Source organism: Paramisgurnus dabryanus, chromosome 14, assembly GCF_030506205.2.
Source record: "Paramisgurnus dabryanus chromosome 14, PD_genome_1.1, whole genome shotgun sequence".
NCBI classification, from domain to species: Eukaryota; Metazoa; Chordata; class Actinopteri; order Cypriniformes; family Cobitidae; genus Paramisgurnus; species Paramisgurnus dabryanus.
In genome coordinates, this window is record NC_133350.1 from 35901284 (window position 1) to 35918248 (window position 16965).

At 37.4% G+C, this 16965-nt stretch overlaps 1 protein-coding gene across 2 annotated transcripts in view; it reads right to left on the reverse strand.

Annotated features, from left to right (window-relative positions):
* Positions 1-16965, reverse strand: part of poc1a (POC1 centriolar protein A) — a 129684-nt gene that overhangs the window by 25898 nt on the left and 86821 nt on the right. For both annotated transcript variants that reach the window (XM_065273046.1, XM_065273045.1), the window contains exon 11: positions 7131-7352. In XM_065273046.1, coding sequence (XP_065129118.1) covers positions 7131-7352 — 222 coding nt within the window. The remainder of the gene's footprint in view (positions 1-7130; positions 7353-16965) is intronic.

Here is a 16965-nt window from a genome sequence, read left to right on the forward strand (position 1 = left end):
CTGAGCAATGTTTGTGGTAACCGTGGTATAAAAGGAATAACTGACTTTGAATTGGTCCTTTGAATTATTCGAAAATAATGCAAACCTTGCATAGTGCCACATTACCATCTTGGGTGTGCATTGTTTTTGAACAGTTAACTTCAAGTAAAATAATAAAAAGTTTTTCATAAGTTCCCGAGGTCAATGTGTTAGGATGACAGAAGCTTGATGCTTTAACAAGCAACAGCCGGCATTTTTACTCTCCGTAAAATATTCAAATTTGATGGCTTACGTTTCTTTCCCGCCACAGTAAACCATCACAGTTTATCAATGCCATCAAAAGTAATATTTTGTTTTTGTTTGTTTGTTGATTACGAAGTACAAATAAATGAGGATAACTAGGATTCTGTATGTATTCGAAGCGCCGCCATTGTTGTTTATAATGCGTGAATGGTGCGCTGTGATAGGTTGAGCGGATTTATGGCATTTTGCAAAGGACTGGTGTTTGCAGCAATTGGGAAAAAAGAGAGAAAAGATGACAGAATAACACGTCGGATATTGGATTTTGCGTAAAATGAAGAATTAACTTTTTAATACAGACCTGATACAATACTGATTTTGGTGGTAACAAATAATAATAATAATAATAATAAAGACATGTAACAGTTTATTTGAAGGAACATATTATTCAAAAACATTGCTTGCCAACCCATGTTATTTTTAATTTGCTGAAGTAAATAGAGGAGTCACTAGAAGTCATCACATAATACCAGGTGTTTAAAAACTTCTTGAAAATCTTGACTTTTAGTGTCCACTGGCTTTGTTAGCTGTGAAGTCTGTGGTGCAGAACTCAAGCACATTACGCGTTAACTTATCAGCTCTGCTTATTTGCGACTCTGCATTAATTTGTGCTGCTTTAGTAGATTGTGATTGTGTGCACTTTTTTAGTAAATAACCCGCAGATAGTACCACTCCCATTTGCACATTTTTGGAATTGCACTTGCAAGCAATTTGCCCCGTTTAGTAAATCTGGCCCATAGTGTGCAATTTTTGAATCAGAATTGCAAATAAATCTCCAAACAGCCTTTTAAACCCTCCTCCAACTCAAACACAGTCTCTGCATGTGGCTGTTGTTGTCCTTGCATCCTGTACTGGTTTAGAACAGAAGATCTGCACTTCACATAAAACACACACTGCACTATTAACGTTGTTTGGATCAAACTTAGCTTTGGTCTCTTAATCTAATTGAAGCCTCACAAGTGAACGACTAACAGACCCCTGTAGCAGAAATACAGGTCATAGCGGACAGTGCTGTTTGTTTACAGGTAAAAAGGTTAGCAGTCTCTGCATGGAGAATGTGAATCTGGAATATGGATAAATGCTCCCAGATGATGAAAAACCTCCTTTGAGGCTCGACTATTTTCCACATGCTAGAGAAACAGCATTAGGGCAGAAAGTGGTGTTCTGCAATGGAAAGCAGCTGTTATGTGCTAATAGCTGTAGCATAAAGGTTTTTTTTCCCTCTGCTATCATGCATTGAACTGATTATGAAGTGATGCTGCACAGATCTGAATGAGGTCAGGTCAGGTGAAACGGCTGACCTGTGCAGCTCAAAAATATCAGCTTGTACAGTACTTCCCAACAGATAATGAGTCCATACACTGATGTCTGACATATTAATTCATAATGTAAATATCTGCCGATATTTGAAGGGTCAGAATTCATTGACCTTCCTCATCATGTAATAAAAATCGGTTTAAGTGAGGTCAAATGAATGTACACTGGCTTCTTCAACCAAGTAACACAGCATATTACAGCGAGATATCTGGACCATACAGAAAGCAAAGTGGTGTGAAACTGGTTCTTCAGTGTATAATATCCAATTCATATTTCATCCAAATGTGGAGTAGACAAACACTTCAGAAAGGTGAAGATTATGGGTGGTTGATGTTTCTTCATATATAGCTTGCATGACTTCAAAAGTATTAGAAAAAAGACAATCCCACCGAGGCATAAGGTCTAGCAAAACTATAGATTTTTGCCGAAAAAATAAGTACTTTTCAACCACAACTTCTCGGCTTCCACGTTGTTGTTTGTGGAATGATACTAACTGATGTCTTTGTGTCAGTTGACCTGATTGCTTATTTTATTTATTTAATTTTCGTTAAATTTAGTTTCGCTAGATAAGAACCTTATGCCTCGGTTAGGATTGTTTGGAGCCCATTGAAGCTTCAAATATTAAACTGCATTGAAACTGTGAACTGTTGAGGTCCATTAAAGTCCACTATATGGAGAAAAATCCTGGAATGTTTTCCTTTATATACATATACATATATATATATTCGAATGAACAAAGACAAACATAAACATCTTGGATGACATGGGGGTGAGTAAATTGTCAGGATTTATTTTTTTATGAAGTGGAGTAATCCTATAAGCGAATTTAATTGTTAGCACAAGCAGATTACATTCAAAGTCAATGCCAAGACATAAACAAATGCAAATTCGCATCAGGTGACAAATTAGACAATGTGATCGCTGCAAACTGCATGAAATTTGCTTGTTGACAAATCTGGTTGTATAAAAAAAAAATGGAGGAATGTTTTAATTCGCAATAAACAAGTAATCACACTTTGCACCTTAATTGATTGAAAAATCACGAGTGAGTACATAAAGATTTTTTGTGAACTATTCCTTTAAAGCTTTAGTTTAAAGCAACACTATGTAGTTTCCATGTAAAAATGACTTACAGCTCCCCCATGTGGTTGAAAAGCGCAACAGTGCCTGGTATCAGACACTCTTCTGCAGGCAGGGGGAGGGGCGGAGCTGTGTTTCCTACCCTCCACCGCCACTTTCAGAGTGTGCTTGTAGCAGCTAGGAGGCTGCTCAGGTTGCAGCAACAGTACAATTTGTCCAGTTAAAAGTTGTTCTATCACTGAAATAATTTTGGAGACATTATTTAAAGGTAAAAAAACTACATAGTGTTGCTTTAAGTTTTAATTCTGACCAAAAAAACATCTACACCTTAACAACTAGTTAAAGCATTATCTAACACAAACTATCAGTGAACAATACTTCTTGTGCATTTATTAATCAAAGTTCACTGTCAGAAAAAAAGGTTTAAAATTGTACATTTTCTGACACTGGGGTGGTACCCTCAAAGGTTCAGTTTTGTACTTTTTATGGGTATACAACACATTGAAATGTTGTACCTTTTGGGGTACAATATTATTCCTTTAAGGACCTATTTTGTACCTTTAAAGGTACAATTAAATGTTTTGTACCACTAACATTTATTTGGTACAAAATTGGTCCTTAAAAGGTACACAATAGGTCCTAAAGGTATAATATTGTACCCCAAAAGGTACAACATTTCAATGTGTTGTATAGCCATTAAAGGTACAAAACTGATCCTTTGAGGGTACCACCCCAGTGACAGAAAAGGTACAGTTTTAAACCTTTTTTTCTGAGAGTGTTCATGTTAATTTTAGCCGTTACTTACAGAATCAAACATTGAAACTGTTAACACTAGTTTGCACGATAAACTGACATAAACAACTTACTTTTACAGTGCTTTGCTTCTGATGCACCCGTGTCCTTTGTATTTGGACATATTTAGGAAGTTGCACCTTTGAGAAAACTTAAAAATAAAAATCTTTTTAAATGTTTAATTACTATTTGGAGCATTGGGATCGCTAGACGAAGGCTTAATGAACTTATTTTATAAAAACCTTAAATTTGACCAAAATAAAAATGTTTCACTTATTTTGTCTGTAGCAAAAAATTAGAAAGTGTGCATTTCGACTTATTAATACAGGTCACAAACAGTGTGCATATTAACACTGACCTATTAATCATCCATTCTGATATGGATCTTAATTTAATCAGGCTGTGGTGATTTTGTGTTTCTGGAGGCGCATTAAACTTAAACTCCAAAGCAAGTAAGCTTTTCTAATCCCTGAACTCATATGAGTGATGCATTTTCCTTGAGGTTCTGTCCCTAGATCTACACAGCAGGAGTGATGAACATTAGTGAGCACAGAGCAGATTATTACTCTCATTTCCTGTACATTGAGCTGATCAACACAAAGGCACTAAAAGTCCTTTAGGAGTTCAGCTCAGGGAACATAAGCGTCCGGTCATATATGCATACAGCTTCTAACAAGAACACATAAACAGGCTGTGTGACTGCTGAAGGTTTCACCATTCTTCATTAAAATGTCCTTCATCTCTTAAAGATCATTATAGTTAATTACTCTAGATGTATTGTACAGTACTTAAATGGCTAAGGCTGATTTGAGAATATATATTTAATATCACATACTCTTGCCTAATCCATGCAATTACTAGAGCAAAGCATTAGGGTGTTTTCACATATACACTGTTTAGGTCGGCCCAAATGACGTGTCGCTCCGAGTACGGTGCGTTTGGGTCAGTGTGAACACAACAGCCGCACTCGGGTGCGCACTAAACAGCCGCTCCGAGACCGCTCTAAACAGGTGGTCTCGGAGCGGCTGTTGCCGAACTCTGGGGCGACCCACCTGTGGTGTGAACACTGCTGGACCTCAGGCGGAACCAAATACAGGAAGTTCTCCACATGTTTGAGCCACTGGGCTTTCGTTGTGACGTGAGCCGGGTGTTATATTGTGGGTTAACAACAAACAAGCCAATCCTGATCCGTTGCATAGAGATTCGCGGTCTCCTTTACGTTTGAGCTGATGATTTTATAAATGCATAGCTGTCCTCCACACACAAATAGTGACATTACGGGCTTTTTAGCAAACGGCTCCGTGAGAAAGGCTTTAATAGAACAGCTACGCAATTTCGCGTTACAGCAAAGAAACTTCGCAAAGACGTGCATCGTTTATCTCCACATCTTGATAGCTGCGCTCTCCCTGTCAGGCTGGTTGTCGTGGAAACGTGGGGGTGGTCATGAGACGGTAAGAGCTGTCAGAGACCAATGACAGCGCTGACCGTTGTCACATGGTGTACGGTGCGGCATGTCGAGTAAAGTAAAAAATATATATATGTGAACACGGACCGCACTAACTGAAAAATGATACAATGTATTTTGGTGCGCTCCGAGGCCGCACCACGGTGCGCACCAACATATGTGAAAACTCCACTCTGCATATTTTTTTAAAGAATGTTGCACTACTGTTGCTGTTTTTTATTCTGCACGAAACTTAATAAGAAATATTGCTGACTTGTGCGTTTCAGGCGCTCTCTTTACATTTGTCTGTTATTTGGCGTTGAAAATGGAAACGTCTTTTTAGACATGGAAAATCGATTTTACAATCGATTCAATGAACACTTATATATTAAAAATCGAAAATGATTTTTTCACAAAAGTGACAGCCCCAATACTAACTCGTATAACAAAAATGTATAAACTTGTACTAATCTTTCATACAAAGATTTCAATGTATTACAAGTTACCTATATACATTTTTAAATTACATTTAAGCACTTTTATTTAATATTAAATGTACTAAAGAACAAAAAAAATGTAGGCTTGTAGGATGCATTAACAGGTGTGTACGACTTCATGAGGCGCTGCAAGAAACGACAAGTGGATGACGTCAGAGTAACGCGAGAGCGATTTGAAATCAGCCTCCTCCGAAAGATTTCTCGTGGTACTCTGACGATGATGGCGCTGCGTAAAGTTGAGCACACTTAAAAAACTTAAAGCAGCTGAACTCGACAGTACTGCCCTGCGTATGCATGCGCCTCATCCATTAATTGTATATAGGGCTGGGCGATATGACTCAAAAAATTATCGAGAAAATGTTTTCCATATCAGTCGATATCGATAATTATCATGATAAATAACAAATCTTTACTCCTGTCAAATTTAAAGGCAGATTTTTGCTCCTGAATGAAAATTGTAAAAACCAGACAGTTAATAATGGTTTTAAACTACTTTTTATTCAGAACATGACAAATACAAAAACTAAAATCTTGTTTTAATGCATCTGTATTAAATGTAAATCTATTTGTTATGAAATCAACACATTTCTGACACAAAAGCAGCAGACTACTGTCCCTTTAAGACCCAAGACAGACTGCTTTAAGTTTCAATATACTGAGTAACAGCTGTTTATGTTCACTTAAACAAGAAAGAAAACTTAGTTCGGTGATCACGCGTGTGTTATACATATACGAGCTATACACGCTGATAAATGGATGTCAAGGGTGTCACTTTGCTGTGGGAGCGCACATACCCAAACACTATATTCACTGCAGTGGTGGATCTGCTGCTTTTCCTCAGTTTCCTGAATTTGTGAATGTCCTGTAAATATACTTTTAAAGCTGGGCGGACGTGTGCGTGCGCAAGGCGGATGCTGAATGTAAGTAAAGTATACTGCACGCACCTGTGTCTGCTGTGTTTGACGAACCCTGTTTGCGCGTCCAACATTACACACAAGAAAATGTTTCCGCGCATTTGGATTCCGTGATTCCGTCCGCGTTATCCGCATCGCGAAAATCATAGGTCTCTACTAATAAATAAATAACTTGCCTCATCTTCCACTCCTTCAAGTCTGAATGTCACTGTGATTGTAAACCAAGAGCGCGTGCCGCATCCGGAAGTGCTCGCGCAACATTACGCACAGTGCTTAAACATTATCGATCACTTATCGAACTGTCCTTATCGTTTTATCGAAAAAGTTTATATCGGTAAAATTATCGTTATCGAATTATCGCCCAGCCCTAATTGTATATTAGCAGGACAATTTATCTCCTACTTCTCAGCGTGAGAAATACAAGGTATGGCATGTGAGCGTGTGAACTGACTGAAATGCATGTGTCTCATGGTGAATGCGTGAGACTTTAGAGCCCTGATGTACTTCCACTCACATACCTAACAACTGCTGAAAACGCCAACACACAGTCCTCGTCTTTTCCATCACTCTCTTGCCTGTACTACTGTAACTGACTGAAAAGTGAAGTTTTGCCAAACTTGCGATCTTAAAGAGGCCGGCGGTATCGGTTACTACATACTGCACCCAGTGGAAAAGCTCCCAAAAGTAAGCTGACCCAACCCAAACCAAACCGTGGGGTACAATGCAATGAAAAAGCGCCATTAGAGTGCAGTAAGACCTAAACAAAAGTAAATGTTTTTGAGTCTGTTGTATAAACTGCTTCTCTACCTGGGTGAGCACATCCAGTTGCCCTACAATGTGCTCGAGGGTGCTCGCCAACGTAGCAGGGATGCTGTCTGTTTCAGTCGGCTTCAGCTGCTGCTGTTGGGAGTATGATGGAGATGAAGACTCCGTATGGGGTTCAGAGAAGATCGGAATGGGCTGATCGAGGCTTCTGCTGCTACTTTTGTGCGAGTCAAAGTCATGAGACTTTTCAGTAGCATCTGACACCTGCAGAAAAGTGTTCAAAATTATTTCACTTTGTTATCAAACCATGATCGTTTCAGAATACATTTAATTAAAGGATTGGTAGAAGCACAGGAAAAATAAAGGTTAGCTAATGTTGCCAGGTTACAATACTTTCATGATTACTAAATAATGATCACAAATGAGACTAACAGATTAACCACAGCATATTTTACTAGTCTCCACTGGACAATAAGATGATGGAAGCACCACCAACATAATAATAACAGCTCTTGCTTAAATAAAATGACACTAATAAAGACAGATTAAATCTTGGGCACTGAAGACACTAATCAGCATTTTAGCACCATAATTCTTTGCAATTTCCATCAATGATGATTTAAAAATGTAATATTAATTTCTGGTCCTTACTGTATCTTGACTATAAAATTATACAGCCCAGTTTCAGACAAGACTTAGATTAAGCCCAGATTAGGTCTTAGTTAAATTAAGATGCACAGCAGTAAAGCTGCTTAAAGGTCCCATATTTCAAAGCTTTCTAGAGTTTTATTTTAGTTTAGTTTAGTTTAGTTTATTTATTTAAGGACATTGCACATTAATAAACATTTCTGTAAATGTGCCAGTATTAGCCAGCAGGCTAATTTTCAACTGTAGTCCATTTGGCAAGATGTTATATGCACATAGTAACTAAAAACGAAACATATTAAATCACAGAACAATTAATATACATACTAGCTACGTTTACATGGACACATTTTGCCTCCATCGGATTAAAATCCTTCCGACTAATAAATCCTATCATAGCGTTTACACGAACACTTAATAATGTGATCGGATTGATGTGCGTGTTTATATGACACAAGATTTACATCAGATTTGATCATTTGACATGCGCACATTGCACAAATATAGTTTCAGGCTGTTTCAAGATTTGCTTTGTGCCTCACTGATTATAAAGCAGCAGCAAAAACACCCATTCACGTGTGCCCAAAAAGCGTATTTTACTTCACGCGGTGCTGCAAGGACCGTTCGCGAGAGCGAGTCCAAACACATGCGTTTGTGGATCAGAGAATAAATCATGGACTGACCGGACAACGCTGTCTTGTATCACTTTATGGGGAATTGGACGGATAATAGGAACAAGATTAACAAGACAATGGGCTCTATTTTAACGATCTGAAACGCAAGTGCGAAGTGCAATGCGCAAGTGAGTTTGTGGGCGGATCTTGGGCGCTGTTGCTATTTTCCCGGCGTGAGAAATAACTCTTGCGCCGGGCGCAAATCAATAAGGGGTTGGTCTGAAGTAGCTTCATTATTCATAGGTGTGGTTTGGGCGTAACGTCAAATAAACCAATCAGAACGCTATCCAACATTCCCTTTAAACGCAAGGGTGCAAGTTCCATGGCGGGTTGCTATTATTATGACGGATTTACCAGGCGCACGCCAGGAGCGGTTCACAGCCGAGGAGACCGACGTCCTTGTACGGGGGAATCCCACGCTTGCCAGCATAAATCGGGCACGCGGTGTAACGGGAGGTGGATCTGCCTCAGGACTTGACGCCAGCAGAGGACATCGCTGCGTCCACCCTCACCGCTGCAAGGGTTTGGGGGCTTTGAAATCGGACCCAAGAAACGCAACCATGGTCCAACCCCAAAGTACTCTTACAAATCAAGTTCATATACATTAAGGTTTCTTATGAAAACATTTTAACTATTATTTACATAAAATAAACGTAATACAGCCACACAACAAAGTTATGAAAATATTTTAATCGTTATTTGCATGAGAATAAATAAAAACTATCACCACAATGCTCACCACTATGATTCCCCTTATCTCGTGTATTAATATTTTTAAGTGTAACAATTTATGATTTGCAAAAATAACTGTTGCATCTGTGTAGATTAGATAAGCAAAGTGTATGCGCGTTGTGCACGCTATACATTATGGTCAAGCATGCGCCCTTAAAATAGCATAATGAACCACGCGCAACGCGCCACTGACTTTAGACTAGTTTTTTTTGGTTAGTAGCGCAATTGTTTTTTGAAACTGCAAAATAGCATAAGAGAGGGTTTGCGCCGCAACACACCTCCTTTTTGCGCTGAACCGCCCAGGGAGCGCAAGTTCATTCCCTAGTTTGCTGACGTGCATCTGTGGAGGGAAAAACCCCGCTGTGCGCCGGCGCAAAATACGAATGATACATGCGTCACTGACAAAGTCAATTGCGCTGGGTGCAAGATAGGGCCCACTCACTTCTTGTGACTTCCTTCAACAAAACAAACTCGAGTTATTTGCGTCACATGTCATTACGCCAATTCTACGTCATTGCACGTGTGCATATTATGGTGCATAAGCACCACACTCCCGTCCTGTAGGTGGCAGAAATGCACCTTTCAGTGCGTTTGCCAACCGGCATTAAAAAAAGAAAAGATGGCACATGCGCAGAGCATCCCAGTTTCAGTTATCCATCCGATCAAGTGTATACATGTCATTTTGAGCGGATTACAAACGGTATAAAGCAACCCCTAACAAGCGGATTACATGGAGCATTTTTATTCAGATTGATCATTGAAACGGATTACAAATGTCCATGTAAACGCAGCTACTGCCATAATACTGGCTACATTAAACATAAAATCATAAAACCTAAAACATATAACCAGACAGCCATACAACTGTTGGGAAATTAATAAAATTACCATCTATCAGTCATGCATAGTATACCATAGGTTACATAAAGCTAAAATGTAAATACAAGCATATATCACATCTTTTTTTGAATGTATGGTATGAGGTGGAATTTCTAATGTCCTCTGGCAATTGGTTCCATAATTTAGATGCTCTCACTGAAAAACATAATTGACCAAAGGAATTGAACCTAAGAGGGACTACACAGTCCCCTCTTAAGGCAGACCTTGTGGTTCTGCTGCCAATTAACTTTTGCTTTATAAAAGTACAAAGTGGAGGTGGGGCATTCCCATTAATGATTTTAAAAATGAGGCATGCATCATTATATTTTAAAATATTTTCCCAACTAACTAGACTGTATTTGTTAAGAATGTTACAGTGATGATAACATTTTTTTTTTTTTATCTAAGACTTTAAGAGCTTGTTTGTAAAGTGTTAAAACTGGCCTTAGTGTTGTGCTACATACCTGGGTCCAGCTAGTAATACAATATGTTAAGTGTGGAATTATCATAGTATTCATGTATAGCTTAGCTACAGGTGTTGACAAACAGTTCCTTATATACCTAAAATTTGCTAGGTTATATTTTGTTATTTGCACAACCTTTCTCACTTGTTGTTTCAATGGCAGTATAGAGTCAAGAATAATGCCTAGATATTTAAATTGTGTAACTGTTTGAATGATCTCCCCAGACACACAGACATTGCTTTCACTGTGAGATACAGTGTTGTCTTCTTAACATTAAGATTCAACTGTGAGCAAGTAAGCCATTTACATACATGTATCATTATGTCACTGAGTTTAGCAGCAGCTTGGGATTTAGTTTTCGCATGAACATAAATGACTGGATCATCAGCATATATCTGCACCTCACATCCAGTGCACACTAATGGTAGGTCATTTATGTAGATGCTGAACAAAATAGGCCCTAAGACAGATCCCTGGGGTACACCCATTTCATTTCTCAGGGGTGGTGATGTCACACCGTTTACTCTCACATACTGAACTCTATTTGACAGATAAGATCTCATCCAATCAGTAACACTGATTAAAATAATTTTAGGTTATGATGTCTTTAAAAATATTGCAGTTTAAGTATCAAAAACAATCTCTATATATTTGTTTCAGCTCCTCTTTCAGGAGCTCTGCTTAGAACAGGTAATTTTGGCCTGTATCAAGTAATATTCATGAGCCTCTCTTCTAATAGGCCTGTTGTTTTATGAGTGAAATACACAGTTGAAATAATGTCATTATTTCTTGCTCTTTGGTCAGTTTTTACCATGACTTTTATTGCTTTGTAGAATAAAATCCTTCTTTGGTAGACCTGATAAATTATTTAATCATCAAAAAGTTAACAAAGTAAACGTCTATGATTTTTTTTAGTTTAGACTGTTATGCATGTTTTACTGGTTTTAATGTCTTACAACAGAAACAGAACAAATGTATATAAGAATGACATTATTGATCACTTAAAGTACAGTATATGACAGGTCAGAGACTAGTAGCAAAAGCTCAAACACTAAAATGGCTTTGAAACAAATGTGACGTAGTGATGTCACAAATATGCAAATTAGTACATCAAGAATCGATTCTGAATCGAATCGGGACCCTAAGAATCGATTCTGAATCGACCCTATCATCAGTATATCAGGACACGGCGCGTTTACATTTGTCACATCAAAGTGGCTTCTGTATCTGGATGTGTGATCGGATCCCGTGTGGGGAGACGCGCTGGATGAATAGCTGTCAATCACAAATGCCTACAACTGCCTTTAACCATATGATTTAGGGTTGTTGCGGTAACCGCAATTCCTTATTATACAGTGCTACTGAGAAGCCAACAGCAGAGAATAACTAAGTAGTTATATGGGACCACCATTCGTCAAACTTTTATGACCCCCTCCCCCACCCGCTGACAGGTCGTGTTTTATGACCCCTTGACAGATGGCGTTTTATGACCCCTTGACAGATGGCGTTTTATGACCCCATGACAGATGGTGTTTTGACAGGTTGTGTTTTATGACCCTTAACAGATGGTTTTATGACAGTTTGTGTTTTATGACTCCTTAACAGATGGTGTTTTGACAGTTTGTGTTTTATGACTTCTTTGACAGCTCGTGTTTGGCAGGGGGCGGGACCATCAATCAAAATCTGTACAAGTTGTCAACTTTAGACAGAAAGTATTTAATGGTTTTATGACGGGTCATTTAGTGGTTTGTTTATTCTTGAGCGTGTTTTATGTCAAGCGTATGGTGTCATGTTTAATGACGGCTCGTGTTTCGACATTTGCTGTTTATTGACATTTGATGTCAGATCTCAACCATCCTCCCTCCTTTGCTCGCCCCGTGCGCTTCTCAATACTGACTTTCACACCGCGGGTGTGTTGTTGAATCTAAAGTTTTGCAACAGCATAAGTTTATTTAAAGGCAATCACTAATCATATATATATATATATATTAGATGTACCTGGCTATGCTTAAAGCCGATGTTTTCTATCGAGCTATAGTTTCTGATCAGACACAAAGTCTGAACTAAATAAAATTTTAAACGGTTCACGAAGTCCGGGAATCTTTTCATGACCTGGTCTACAGTTTCACGCGTATTAAAGATCCGGCGGTGTCTGACAAAGCGTCGGGTGATTGTTCATATCTGTCATTTAAAATAAAGTTAATAAATGTAATTCTGTCCACTATGGCAAAATAGGATTTTATTTTAGATTTAGGGGAATCTTTAACCAAGTCTCTGATTAAGACATGTGTATACGTGCACAGATGGTGACAGAGAAACTTATATATGACGTTAATAAACTTTTAAATGTTTTTAAGAAGTATTCACCCCATTTTGGGGTTTTATTTTTAATTAAAGGCTTCTTAAAACATGTGTGATTATGTGTATATTATACAAAGAGTCTTATATTGTCTGCTCTGACAAAAATAAAGTATTATTTAGATTTAGGGGAATTGACTGCGTGTATCTTATAAATACAACTTGATAATACGTTTGTTTTGTAAAGAGACTTCTTTAAAGTCACGCAAGAATAAAATCTTTTAGTTGTAATGGTAAACATTAAATATACTATTATCTATTTAACTATAAGCTATATTTTTCTGATCAACCTCAAAGTTTTTGATGTTGAGCTTATGACCGTGTGTGATAGATATTTCACAGCAGGGTCGGTTTGTAATCTAGGTAGAGTCTTTTAAAACTGTAGTGGTAAAATGTAATATGGACACTCTGTCAAAAAAAAAAGTAAAAGGTTTATTTTAGATCATAATCTATTTTATGGCAAACATTACTGTATCTAAAAGTTTTTAACAACACAATTTATTTAATGAAATACGCAGTATGTGTATAGCAATGAATTGTACCAAAACCCCCGTAGGTCGACATTTCTTTAGACTAAATCCTATTTATTTTAAACTATATAAAAGTTTAATCTTTTCAGACATAGTATTCTGATCACAACATTAGATCGCGCTCCGGCGTTTACAAACATACGCGGATGAATGTTCATATCCACCGTTAAGAAACTTTTAAACGATTAAAAACACTTTCATATCATCTTCTGGGTTTTGTTTTAAATTAATGATATCTTAAAACCAACTGGGAATATGTGTTTATTACACAATAAAATGTAATTATGGCCGCTCCGGTATAATAGGAGTTTTATTTTAGATTTGGGACTTTCTTTAACCAAGTCTCTGATTAAAACATGTGAATGCGTGCACCAAAGTTGTCAGATAACGTAGACTGATGCGCACATATATCTGGTGTTAAGAGCCTTTTAAACGTTTTAAGACATTTCACACCCTATTTTGAGTTTAATTCATTAATGTCATCTAATATCGAAGTGTGTACATGTCTATTTACGATAAATGTAACACGGTACGTATTGTCAAAATAAAAGGTTTCTTGAACATGTTATTCCAGTGTGTGGTTCTTGTCTTGCGAGTGTTCGACATATTTAGTGATGTGGAAAAAGTTTGTTGTTTGGACGAACAGTTTCAGTCTCTCTCTCTCTCTCTCTCTCTCTCTCTCTATCACCAGTCCGCTATCAACCAGCAGACAACCCCCCAGATGTCTGGACAGAGGGAGTGTTGGTAAAATAAAAGAAACTCAGCCCCCATTGACAAAAAGTAATAGTTTTATTTTAGATTTCAGGCTTCATTACTCAGATACAGATTAAAGCATGTTTATTTCTTATTCATAATTTAAAGAAACTTAGAAGTTTTAAGACATTTCATCACACATCCTATGATGACATAAACCCTTGTGTTAGCCCTTAGAGGACAACAAAACGGGTGCAAATATTATCAATGTCTGATGTTGTTATAAACCAGGTTGTCACATACGTGACAACAATCATTGCTTTAAAGACAAAACATTTAACAAATTTGACATTTTGTTAAACATGGTTGTGTGCGTCCACAAACACAACAGCAGCTAGGACATGGCTCTACATAATATTAAAATCACGGGCTTACGTTAAATAGGTAAACCTTAATTTTTACTAAATAAAATAAAAATAAACTATTTGAACATCTTAACCGACATTAGGTTAGGTTTAAGATGAATCAGTGTCTATAGCTTTACGAATTACATCGTAAAACCCCCCAGAGGATATGGTATGTGTGTGTGTGTGCGCAATGGTTGTTATCACGTGGTGCGGACCAAACGACCAACGCTGCGGGGGTTGTGAAGCGAAGAATGAGTTCTGAACACAGAACCTTTACCAAAAACGTAACACGGATTAACACATCACAGAACAATTTGAACAACCGTGTCGGATTCGTACACACCAGAGGTCTGTTTTATGTTTTGCAGAAACTGTGGAAACTTTTGATGCTGCCAAGGTGTCCGAGTTCGCAAACAAACTATCAAACGCAACGCGGCGGAAACAGTGGACACGAGCCTTTTGTTGCTGAGAAGGCGATTGAACTCAGAAACAAACAAGCAAGCAAAGTTGTCTACGAAACTACAGATTCTTGAAAAAGATGTCACAAAGATCATTCGAACGACTACGCAATGGCCAGATGGGGTATGTGTACGGGACCGACCTTTTTAAAGATATGCTTAAAAAGAACTACAAGCGCGAGATGTCCAATCTACTATGTACTGTGATATACAAAGAGGCCAATGTGTGCATGCCTCCAAACTATTGCGAATCTAACGCCGGTCGTGTAACCAGACTCAAGGAAAAACAGATGGTGTGAAAATTATAGATGGAACTCTTAATAACATGGTACAGGCCCAAGAGGAACCCCGTGTGATTATTAGAAAGGCCCTAGAGATATTTTATGAATGTGACGAGGCCGAGTTCTACATCATCAATATCATACTTATGTCGGCCTTTGTAATTGACGTATGCATTGATATCTTTGTAAAGAAACGAGAAATTAATGTGTGTGAAATCATAGAAAATGCCGTAGATTTCATGTTTGAAAAGGGTCTTGGATCATGCATGCACTATCTATGGTATCTAGATAATATCATAACGGTTAATGATGACTAAAAAACCAAACCTGTGAGCCAATGGTATATTTTACGCAAGTTTTACAGTTGTTTTTTAGTTTTACCAAAAGTTTTAATCTGATTTTATTTTTTACTCAACATTATGATTGATAAACCATGTCCGTCAACAAATGTATACTTTAACAAAAACTACGTTCTAGTAGTTTCAATGTATGGTAACTGGTGGTTTTTCATCATTGATTTTGTATACTGCTTATGTTTTTGTATGTTTTGCTGTACCGGTTTCATAAAAACAAAATATACAAGGATTTTTTTTGGTCTTAATGTCTGTTGCTACCATAAGATACAAACATTAGAACATTTAGACATCTTGTTCAGACAACGTGTGACATTGCTCATTCTTCATATGTTTTTGCAACACCACACAGAGAAACGTGAAAGATTGATAGAAATTACATGTGACTACATCACATGTCTTTCAGAGGCGTAAAATAAAGTCCCCAATGTTAGTATGGGATGCTAAAACAGCACAGGCACAAGCTGATCCTAATTTTGATACCTGACGTCTGTCACATAGTCAAAGCTCATATACTTCATGTCTCTACGAATCCTGACAGAGTTTTAGTTTCATATACACAACACATCAAATGTAAACCACGGTAAACTAAATACATTTGACAGCAAAGATCTCTAATTTTCTGACAACCCCCAAAAAAGATGATGGGGTCATCATCAAACATCACTCACTTTTTAGGTAGCGAAAGGTTTTTGTTTATTTTAGTTTAACTCGACACTGAAATTTTAGTTAAGCACACAGAAATGCACAGATTTTACGTTTTAAGTATACATGTGTACATCACATTGCGATTTCAGTCTCAACTAGATCGATGATCTATCAATATTAGCTACAAATGTTGTTAGTATGCTTGCTCTGATTTCACAAAACATCCATATACATTCAAAACCTAGGGGTTCAACGCCTTAAAGTCATCAATTTTATTTCGTACACATCAACCACACCAAAATTTTTAGAATGTGCAAACTGTTTTACTTCGTTTTAAACATGTTTGTGCGGTTTCGGTCTAGATTTTATAGAAAACTTCAGAACATGACACCGTTTTAACATTTACAAAATGATGAAATATTTTACTTTTAAATGGCTCCCATGAGTATGTGTTGCTGTGACAAATACTTTTGATTGTTTGGAAATTATATGAATGCAGAGAAACAACGCAAAAGTTTTGAACTTTAACATAATTTTATATGGGTCCTGATTTTTAAAAACAGTAAGCTGTAATGTTTCTTACACACAAATCTAAACACATCACAAGTCTGAATGTTATTAGTATGCAAAGGGTTGTTGGCGTATTTTAAACACAAGCTGTTTATCTTCATCTTTAAACAAATGTGTATGACAAAAGTTGTTCTGCCTGAACTGACACTAAGGATCGATGCCGAAATGTTAAATCTTAAGTATTT